The sequence below is a fragment of the Mycteria americana genome, chromosome 4, assembly GCF_035582795.1.
Source record: "Mycteria americana isolate JAX WOST 10 ecotype Jacksonville Zoo and Gardens chromosome 4, USCA_MyAme_1.0, whole genome shotgun sequence".
Taxonomy (NCBI): domain Eukaryota; kingdom Metazoa; phylum Chordata; class Aves; order Ciconiiformes; family Ciconiidae; genus Mycteria; species Mycteria americana.
The window spans coordinates 7,270,363-7,281,442 of record NC_134368.1 but is presented as its reverse complement, the minus strand read 5'-3'; the positions used below and the strand labels follow the sequence as shown (position 1 = coordinate 7,281,442).

The 11,080-nt window shown below is 51.8% G+C and overlaps 2 protein-coding genes across 2 annotated transcripts in view; one reads left to right on the top strand and one right to left on the bottom strand.

The window, feature by feature from the left end:
• The first annotated feature begins 2,406 nt into the window (after positions 1–2,406).
• LOC142408579 (uncharacterized) lies at positions 2,407–6,389 on the top strand. Its single transcript, XM_075499149.1, has one exon. It carries the CDS (start codon positions 2,998–3,000, stop codon positions 5,620–5,622), a length of 2,625 nt encoding a protein of 874 aa, XP_075355264.1. The 5' UTR covers positions 2,407–2,997; the 3' UTR covers positions 5,623–6,389.
• Positions 6,390–9,669: 3,280 nt separating this feature from the next.
• The window catches only part of KRCC1 (lysine rich coiled-coil 1), a 29,580-nt gene continuing 28,169 nt past the window's right edge, over positions 9,670–11,080 (bottom strand). Inside the window, exons 10-11 of the transcript XR_012775439.1 lie at positions 10,851–10,960; positions 9,670–9,880 (exon numbers count right to left, since the gene is read on the bottom strand). The gene's annotated coding sequence lies outside the window, so the exon portion shown is untranslated. The remainder of the gene's footprint in view (positions 9,881–10,850; positions 10,961–11,080) is intronic.

Sequence of the window (11,080 nt, the reverse complement as noted above, 5' to 3'; positions counted from 1 at the left end):
CCGATGGGAAAACGTGGAGGCTGACAGTCGACTTTGGCACCCTGAACCGTGTCACCCCACTGCGGACCTCCATGGTGGCCAAGTACCCAGATGTCATGGCGGCCATCTCCCGGGGATCCGAGTGGTTCTCGGTGCTCAGCTTGACCAGCCCGTCCTTTGCCATCCCCTTACACCGCGAGTCCTGGCACAAGTTTGCCTTCACCCTTCGAGGACGGCAATTTGCCTTTGCCAGAGTCCCCCCGGGCTTCCACAACGCCCCTGCCATCTGCCACGCACATGTGGCAAGGATGTGGGAGAAGCTCGGCCACCGGGAGAGCGTGCTGTCCTGTGTCGGTGATGTCCTCATCCACACCCAGACAAAGGAGGAGAACCTGGAGGTCCTGGCGGAGGTGCTGGCGGCCATCCAGAAGACAGGCTTCAAGATCAGCCCCACGAGGGCCCAGCTGTGCTGGAAGGAGGTCTCCTACCTAGGGGTGACTCTGGGGGAGGAAGGGCGCTCACTGGAGAAGCAGAGGGTCGAGCTAATACAGAAGGTGTCGGCGCCGGCTGATGCCACCACCCTGAGGTCCTTCCTGGCTCTCCTGAGGTTCTCCCGGGAGTTCATTGAGGGCTACGCGGAGAAAGCTGCCCCTCTCTGCCACCTCCTGAAGAAGGACACCCCTTGGGAATGGGGGCCAGAGCAGGATGAGGCAGTGAAGACCTTAAAAGAGAGCGTAGCGCGAGCCCCTGTGCTGGTGCATCCCCGGGGGGACAGACCCTATGTCCTGCAGCTGGCCAGCACGGGGAGGGGGCTGCAGGCCACCCTGGGCCAGCAGCACAGCGCCCATCTCCTCCCCATTGCCCATGCCTCGCGCCTCCTGACACCGGCCGAGCAACAGTTCAACGACTACGAGAGGGAGGTTTTAGCTTTGACCTGGGCCCTGCAGCACTGGGAGTACTTGGTGGGGTCGGCCCCGGTGCTGCTGAGGACCTCCCGTACCCCGGTGAGGTATCTCGTGTCAGGGAAGGGGGACGAGGGCCGTCCGCGCTGCCCCAGGATGGCCAACTGGGTGTTGGCGCTGACTGACAAGGAGGTCCCTGGGGACCCCTTGCCCGGCACCTATGGGGTGGTAATCAGTGGAGAGAGGGACCGGGAGGAGCTGGGGGATCCCCCAGCCAAGGCCAAGCCGCGGCGGGCGCCCCTGTTTGAGAGCAGCCTCAGCCTGGCAGAGGCCAAGGAGAGAGGCTATGTCGTGTGGTTCGTAGACGGGTCCAACTACTACGAGGAAGGGGTGCCCTACACAGGCTACGCCGCCATCAACCAGGGCACCGGGGAGGTAGTGAAGGGGAAGTGCCTGCCACACTCCATCCAGGCTGCCGAGCTGGTGGCCGTGACGGCCGCCTTGGAAAACACGCCGGCAGACCAGCTGCTGGCCATATTTTCAGACTCGGGTTGGGTGGTGCGGGCGGCGCTGGAATGGCTGCCACTCTGGAGGGAGAGGGACATGCAGTCTGCTGACGGCAAGCCCGTCACCTATGCCAAAAAGCTGCTGTACCTCGCGAGACTGGCGGAGCAGAGGGCGTGCCCGGCCCAGATCATTAAGGTGAAGGCCCACAAGAAGGGAACGGAGGAGGCCAAGTGGAACAAGGAGGCGGATGCCAAAGCCAAGCAAGGCGCGAAGGAAGGGCTGATGTGGAAGCCCAACAAGACCTTGGAGAATGACCCCGTGTCGGTAGCTCCCAGCAGACACTGGGAGAGTGTGGACCTGCTGGGCTTGCAGGCGCAAGACCCCAGCATCCAGGAGTTAGCACAGGGCAGGGAGTATAAAGGGTGCAAGGTGTGGAAGGATGTCTCGGGGCTGGTCCTGGCGCAGAGGGAGGGGGCAGAGTTCCCGGTCTGGGTGGTGCCTGAACTCGTCCGGACAGAGCTGGTGGCCCTGGCTCATGAGCAGGGGCATTTCGGGATGGACAGGACCATGGTGAGGCTGCAGGGCGCTGGGTGGTGGCCTGAAATGAGAGAGGATGTGGAGAGGTACGTCAGCAACTGCCTGACATGTGCGGCCAACAATCCCGATGCCAAAACAGCCAAAGTCCTTCTGGGCCACCAGAGGATTTCTGGGCCGTGGAGCAAGTTGCAGATGGAGTTTATTGGCCCTTTGCCCCAAACAGCCCAAGGGAACAGGTATTGCTTGGTGATCAGCGATAACTTCACCAAGTGGGTGGAAGCGTTTCCAGCTCGAAACAACACGGCTAGCGCAACTGCAAAGATCCTGGTAGAGCACGTCTTCTCACGGTGGGGTGTCCCAAAGGAGATCGACTCAGACCACGGCCAACGCTTTGTCGGAGAAGTCACGAAAGGGGTGTGCCAAGCCCTGGGAATCAAGCAAAAGCTTCACATCATGGGGCATTTCCAGAAGCCTGGCTCGGTGGAGGGACACAACCAACTGCTAAAGACGGCGCTGAGGAAGCTTGTGAACCAGCAAAGGAAAGACTGGGATGAGAAGCTCCCACTGGTCCTGCTGGCGTTACGAGGGGCTGTGGCATCTCACACGCCTTCTCCCCAAAAGCTGCCTCCTGCAAGAGATCCAAAGCTGCCAGGACACTGGTGGCAAAGAGGGGAGCCGCCGGATGAACTGCAGCCCCGTGTGCTGACAGACAGATGGGTCCAGGACATGCTGAGGACCGTGTCGGCTACGTACCACCAGCTCGCCTCGGTGCAGGAGACCAACATCCCCAAGATGGATAAGCAGCTGGGAATGCTGCTGCGCCCCATGGAGTGGAACACGGGGGACCTGGTAACGTATCGGGGGGTTAGAGAGAAGAACCAGGTGCTGGGACCCCAATGGATGGGGCCTGTTAGGGTTGTGAACAAGGCCAGCCCCTCCATGTACCAGGTAGAAATCAGAAAGGGGGCGAAAAGGCAGGAAAAATGGCTCCATTCTTCACAATTAAAAGCATGGAAGGGAAATTAACGGGGCTGGAGAGCCCGTCTTGCTTATGTTTTGCAGATAAAGGAAAATGGAAGGCGATTGTGACCGGCGGGAAGGGCGAACTTCGTTGCATCACCAGCCCTGTTTGTGCTGCGGGGAAAATGCTTTCAAATTTCTGGTTGCAGGATTTGCTTTGCTTTCTGGTATGTGCATAGTGCTGAGCACCCAACATGCCCAACCAACCCATCAGCATCTCAGACAAAAAGTCAGTCGTTCCCACTTAGAAAGGCACCCGGACACATGGGCCACAGGCCAGCACAGGGTTAGGAGGTACACAAAGATTGGGACCGATTGGCCCTGGTCTCAAGCTCACATAAAATATACAGGAAGCATGGGATTAAATTCTAACAAACGCTTAAATTTGTCAACGGTGGTTATGCACGGGACGGAGGTGTACTTGGAAAATGAGTGGAGCTGGGACAGCACAAATAGACTTCCACAGCTGCTGGGGAAGGTGGGACAAGAAATAAAGGTAGGGTGCAGGGTAATTAATGGATCCACTTACCAGCGAGTAACTCAAATCTCCGTAACTGAAGTAAAAACTAAGAAGAATCAGAAAAAAAACTGTGCTGTGGAAAAATTGGACTGTTGGTGCAATTTTACTTTGGTCCAGCCGGTCTTTGTGGTCTGCCTCTGGGCACACGATAGCGTGGGGCTGTCCTTTAAATTCAAGATTACCACCATGACGCGCTCCTTTGCTGCCATTAAGATCTCAAAGTGCCATTTTTTGGCCTGGCATGCAGCCCAATATGCTGAAGTTGGCAACCAAGTAAAATTGGAAATAAAATACTCCCAAGAAGGTATAACCGACCCGATGCAAATCGATGGCACCACCGTGACTATCACGGCCCCTAATGGCCGCAAGTGGGTCGTGTCAGTAAACTGCCTCCGTGAGAACAAAACACTTAATAGATCTGAATTAGGCACGGAGGCTTCATGGTATAATCAGGATTATGGACGCTGCCCACACCTGGTCATAAACCTCCAGGTGTGGTGTCGAGGAAACCTGAGTGTAGAAATGTCCCCTGAGCTTGGAGGAAAGTGGTGGATAGGAGGCCCCGAAGGATTTAAAAAAGAGTTTACCATCATTGCTGTCTTGCGCCCCTTTGTTTCCAAAATAGGCCCTTATGTAGTCAAGCAAAATCACATCCAAGAGCTGTTGACTGGGCCTGTCCGGTCACTGAAGAAGGTGGTGTTGTCTCTGTCCACTGTTAATATTTCATCCATCAGACCGCACTGTACCCCCTTCCTATCCACCCTCAACACTGGCTGGCTGGCATGGCTCCACAGCCGCTCCATCCAGGGGACCCGGGCCAGGAGAGACTTGCTGGCCACGGCACTGGGAGGAGGAGGCACCGGGCTGGGAGTCCTCAACAGCATGAACATGGAGGTCTTGGCCAACAAGTTGGAGGCTGTCACCTCAGGAGTGCAGGGCGTCCTCAACCCCCTGAATTCATCCCTGGCCAGCCTTGGGATGGGGCAATGGCTCGTGTCAGAGGTGTTGCCCACCTGGGAACAAATAAGTGAGAAAGACCACCAGGTGCTGTTGCAAGCACTGGGCATCGAACAAAATAACATCTCCCTTGCTCTTAGTTGCATCCAGGCCCAGATGTGGGTGCAGAGTGTCGTTGCAGGTATCCTGAGAGACGGCGACAACGGTGTCCTCCCCACCGAGATCCGCAAGATTGTGTGGGATGCAGCCACAGAGAAGGAGCGGCAGCTCCAAGCATGGTGGAGGCTCGTCAACTTCACCCATGACCAGGTCCTCAACGCAGTCATCGCCCATGTCCTGACCGTGGCGGAGGCCCGCATTGAAAAGGTCTACCCCATTGTGGCCCTGGGGGTTAACACAAACGGGTCCGTGGTCTACCCCCTGGACCACCGTATGTGGGCGAGGGTGTCTGATGGGAAATGGCAATCTGTAGATTTGGAAGCCTGCATTTTGGAAAGGGGGCTGGGATTCATATGCGAAGATGATGCCCTTAAGGCGAGCGATGTTTGCTTTGACACCAAAGAAGGGGTGTGTCATTTTGAGATCAATCCCCAGAGCAGCAACAAAACCATGTTAGTGTACGTAGGGAAAGGGTGCGTGTGTTTTAGAACGATGTGTAAATACGTGCAAATTAATGACATTTATAATCAGACCGTGTTTAATGACTCGAATACGTGTGCTTGCAATGTAGCCATTATTAGAGGCTGTGATTTTGTGTATAAACCGCCTGTGTTTACTAGCCAGTTGCTAATCAGAAACTATACCTTGTATCGTAGTATAACCCCAACCCCCATCGGTATGGATTTGTCACTTGTAAAAGAAATGTTAGAGCATGCAAATTTACAGCAGCTGTTAGAAAATGCCAAGGCAGAAGCTAAAAAGATCCTAATAACTGTACATCATGATGGTAATGTTATAAAACAGGTAATGGAACGAATTAAGAGGGTGGGAGAACACCACTGGTGGGAAATTTTCTTTGGCTGGTCCCCCACGGCCACCGGCATCTTCAACATGCTGCTGCACCCCATTGTAGTTATACTGGTAATGCAAATCTGTGTGTGCTTTGCTATGGTAGTGACTTGTTACTGGATGAGGCAGGTGAAGCTCTGCATTGACAACCAGGTGAAAGGACTGGGGCTGGCCAAGCGCCTCCTACCATAGTCAAGGGCAAGACTGGGTTGGCCTCTGTGTTTGCCACCAAGAAGAACTTTTAGCTCCGCTGTTGGCTGCAACCCAGTAGGCGTTGAGCGGTGGGGACACACGCCATACCAGACCTTGATGTGAGGGATGGCCTCCTCTGTTACAAGAGGGCCATCCGGGAGGGGAGGGCAGGCCAAGCAGCCTGTGGTTGGCATGAATCACAGAATGGTTGAGGTTGGAAGGGACCGCTTGAGATGATCTAGTCCAACCCCCCCTGCTTAAGCAGGGTCACCTACAGCAGATTGCCCAGGACTGTGTCCAGTTGGGTTTTGACTGTCTCCACAGATGGAGACTCCACAACCTCTCTGGGCAAACCTGTTCCAGTGTTTGATCACCCTCACAGTAAAAAAGCAAGAGTTAGCATAAGCAACTTGTCTTTGAACCTCCCATCCCCAAATGCTAATGTGAAGAAGCTGCTCTTGTGTGACTTAAGACTCCTTAAGCAGAGAACGGGATAAGGAAAGCCAAGGACAGTGTGATTGGAAGGAAAGAGAAGGGAATGTAACGCCTGAGCGTGGAAAAGCACCCACTGAAGACAGCAGAAGTGTTACCAGTCTCAAAGACTTGGAAAGACAATAAAAGATGAGCAGAACGGAAGACCCTGTAATCACCTTGGACTTAAAGGAGCTGAATCACATAGACCTTTGCAGCAACCATCTCTGGGTTCCCAAGACTCCCAGGACGTCTGGCCAACGGATTGGTGAGATCTTGTTTTCGGAGCCTGGACATCACCGCTTTGCTTTGCCTAGTTGTAGTACTCAATAAAATTTGTCTGTTAGAGCATGGACCATCTATTCAATTACTGCCTGCTCAGCTACTTGCTACCCAGGCTTGTAACTTTGGCTACACTAGTAAAGAGAAATTCTGGTAAAAAGAAAAGATGTGGGTTTTTTTTTCCCTTTTATAGGTCAAAATAACTCGCTTTTTGTCTGCAGAATATTCACTGAAACACAAAGATTTCTGCCTTGGGCTGAAGGTGGGGCTCTGAGCACACACCCACTCCCCTCTTTCATTCTGCCTCTCCCACCCTGCATCACCCCCCTGCCTCTGAATCCAGAAGGAGCCTTAAAATATACATAGGGAGTCTCAAACGATTTAAAACCATTGGCAATTTCAAAAAATAAATCAACCACCTCATTGCCAGCCCATGCATCTGATCTCATCTCAGAGGTGCTGCTCTCTCTGAGAATGCGGGGGGGGGGGGTATGCAGACAAAAAGCCCTTTGCAATCCAGGCTGAAATAAAAAGATTAAAGAACTGGCCTTTAACCCAGCAGGAACTGCTGGGCTAGTTCAAGAAATGAGTTAAAACCCCCCCACTTTTCACAATCACCCAGCTGGGAGGTGCAAAGAAACGGCATATTGCCACAGCATACTTTTTTTGAAGAAAAGTGAAACTTCAGTGTATGGGTTGGATAAAGACACTTCTCTTTAAGGAGCACACATTATAACTGAGCTCATGGAAACATGAATAAAAAAAATCACTGTCTAAAAACACAGAAATCCTTTTTCCCCCTCCAAGCACCATGAAAACAGCCCCTTCACCCTTGGGACGGGAGGTTGAACTCTCCCCCCCCAGCCCTCCAACCCGCCTGGGAAAGGGTCGGTGCCTGGTGCCCTCTACGCTCTGCTGCTCCCTTCATTTTACCCATAACAAAGCCTCACAGAAAACACATGGTTATTTTGCTTAAAGCACCTTTCTTACTTGCTAACACCTTACATGTTTCATGAGAATTAATTTCCCTGTGAATAATTACGCTTTTATACAAAGCCTTTACCCCTCTAGCCTGTTTTGGGAGCCTGTAGGGGAAAAAGGAACCACGGAAAATTCACATTATCCACTCTTCAGTCCTAAACTTGCACCAGGACAGTGTGGCACAGCAGGGGTTAGCCCTAGGATGATGGTATAGCCATAGGGAAAGGGGTTTCTACATCTACACGCAGGTTTTAGCGGAATGCGGAGCCCTGCACGGCTGCCGGACGCGGCAGCAGCATCCTCTGCAGCTGCAACGAGCCGCTGCCCTCTGCAGAGCCGGCACACGGTGCACGTAGGCTTGGAAAGTTTGTAAAACTATGGTCCCCTTTTAGTGTCATTTGTTTATCACCACAGACTGAGGAGGGCTGTTTTCACGGTAGCAGCGGTATCGCTGTGGCTGCGATAGACTTTGGGTGCAGCCTGGGGGCACGACCTTGAGGCAGAGTTTTTTTCTGCTTTTCCAGTGGTTTCAGTAGATTCCATAAAGGATTTTACCTAAACTTGCCTGCTTTTCCAAGCCAAATGGGTAACAGAATCGTATTTATTTCCTGGTATTTTTGTTCCTGTCCTCTCTGCTCCGGAGCGGAGGGGAGTCTGCCTGTGCGGAGCATGCAAGCTGTGGCCTGTGGAAACCCCCAACCCATCTGCAACGCACCAGCTTTCCTCAGTTCCAACTAGGTAGATCGAAGAGGCAGTTTTCAGAGCTAGCCCAGCCTGGCTGCCTCCGCTTCAGGCTGTGAAGATCAATGTGGGCAGGTCACTGGCCCCACTGGTCTAGTCCTGTGGCAGTAATTGAGATTAACTTTTGAAAAACTAGGGGCTAAGATGCTGCTGCGAAGCAGTTTTGACTCAGGTGGAACAAGTGATGTAAAAATAAGCCTTGGTGGAACCCCAGACATGCTGGGATCCTCTGGAGAGTCTAAAAAGAGCCCACAAGGGTCAGGAAGGTACCAAACACATAATTTAATCCAAGGACCCTGTTCTCCACGCAGACCATCTGCTTACCTCTGGATATGTCTCATGAGACTGCAGGGATACTCTGTTATTTCTCTCGGGTACCTGGTGTGATGGACCTTTCCTGCTGCTGCAGAGGATCCTGCCAGTTTTGGGACGTGCCCTGCAGCCACGTGGAGGTGCCACAGCAGGTCCTCACTCCATGTGAGCAGACACAGAGAGTCTCCATCTCGTCTGAAGCAAAGGTGAGGGGCTACATGGAGATATCTGGATCGTGGCTGCATGGGGCCACCTCCAGAGCCAGTCCTGGGGTGAAGACCTAACGGCTACCCTGAACCTATACATCCCACATTGGCTCAAATCAAATGCAGCAGGAATTTGAGCCTGGGTTTTCCCCTGGCTAGGCTTGTACTTGAAGTACAAGTACTTGTACTTGTATTCACAGAGAAGGGATTCATCTGGCTTAGAACCTCTCAGTGCCGATGTCCTTCAAACCTCCTGCATTTTGTAAGCCACTGCGCATCAAAGGAATCCTATAAAAGCAAAAGTAGTAGCTGGCAGATTGATACCCTGGAGGGCTCAGTCTCGATACAGCACTAGACTCTCTGCTGCAATGCTCCGGTTGTGACCCCTCCATAAGATACCCTTACGGTTGAGAACAAACGTTTTACTCCTACCAGCCCTGCTTAGTGGCTAGGCAAGCTGTCCCCCAGTTCCTTTTGCTCCCAAGCATTTTACTCCACCCCAGAGCACACCAGGTGATTCACAGAGAAGCTGTGAACTATTTACAATCTCTAAATTTACTGCAGACACGACCCAGTATAGCAGAACAGTAAGAAGGGAAGAGCGAGAAAGCCCCAGGGACAGTGATACAATCAGACAGTGATATAGTGCAGTGTGCTATATCCTGGCTCATCACTATTTGTTATGTATGGGCAGGATGGAAGAAATGAGTTTTAGGAGGCGGAATAAAGAAGAGCATCACGGCTCAGAGGCACAATGAGGAGAGTTGGTTTGAGAGCTAAAAAGCTGGGTAGCTCATCTGGGATGTGGGACAGATTCTGGCTTGTGTCGATTTTTTTCTGCTTTGTGGAGTCCCAGAGAAATTCTGTGATGTGCCAGCACTCAGCATGAAGGGAGACGCTTGATTTACTCCTCACAGCAGACTCAGGAAGCGAGCAGATATACATCAGCCTGGCTGAGAAGGAGTCATGAATAACTCAGTAGGGAGTTAGTTTACTCTTAGGAGTGGTGAAATGACTGAAGTTATATCCCGTGGAGGGAAATGCAGGGAATTCTGACGGATTTACTCATTTTCTTGAAAAGACACAATGGAAACAATTTCCAATTTTGAGAGAGATCTATCATTGGCACAACTGTTGAGTTTGGCAAAGCTAACATAAGACAGTGTAATTAAGAATTAGGCCTTCTACAGCATGGGGCAATCAAAATGCCCTTGTTCCTCCAGCTGCTCTCAGCAGTTTCACCAGTGGATGAGAGTCACAGGTACCTGGAAAGAGAACAGAAAGACACGAGGTTACTTGGAATAGTGCAGGCTAGAAGATATGGGGGAAAAAACATCCCCCTTAAACTTTCAACTACATTTCCCTTTCTTCTAGCATCTCTAGAAGTAATGCAAGGCTTTATTCTATCGAGAGGCACGGGAAGTTGTCGATATCTGCACGAGTGATGGTGGATATGCCTTTTGACCTGATCTGAGAGCAGGAAGCAGCTGTAGGGCACGGCTCTATGAGGTGAGTGATGGTGTGAATTTACAGTTCATCGGCTGCTCCGTGGAAACTGCTCTCTCCAGGCTTGTACTGCAGGGTGTGCACAGAATGACTTCTCCCTCAATCAAACTGAGGTACATTACTCATACTGGTCCTGTGACAAGAGTACACGTTTGGCCAGCAAACCATGCCCTATTTTGTCTCCTGATAACTTGTTTGTGCAGCTGGACACAGATTTACAGGCCTGGCCCTCCCACCTCATCTGCCCAGATGGGCTCTGTCCCCTGTATGCCCATGGACGCTGCACTGGTCCATGCATGGTCACAAAGAGTGCAGGGATAAAAGTAATGGCTGGAGCCCCCTGCATTGTATGTATCTCCCCCTCTCCACCCCTCAAACAGATGAAGGCTTGTCCAGTATGCTAATGAAGGTCCTGGCTGATACCAGCACAGTAAGAAAAGAAAATGGGAGTAAAAATTCCGTATCATTGGCAATATGCAGTCAGTACTTTAATATAACCCTTTGTTTAGCTTTTTCATGCAATTCCAGCAAATTATTCTAGTATCATCCTTCCAAGCACATTCAAAGGACACAGACAGGCTTGCATAGCAATATTCTCTGCACTTAGCGTATTTTCTGTAAGACAAACGTGTTTTGGCTGTGTATACAGGACTGACACAAATATTTTCAGAAACCCATATATGATCAGGCATTACTGGGGACAGAGGCAAGCAGCAAAGACCGACTCACCTCACTGTCAGAGCCAAGTGTTGTTCAGTGGGGAGAGAGACAAGCCCCCCTGGCTTATGCAGCAAGTGGTCCCAAGGGACAGAGGGTAGACACCGACCTTTACACTTTCCCTGAGGAAGTAAACGAACAGTAAGCGCCATTAGGTAGTTTAATGACTGCAGCATTTCCACAGCCACCCTTAAACTGATTAAAGATCAGAAGCTTCAAACCTAGAGGCTTAACACAAGACA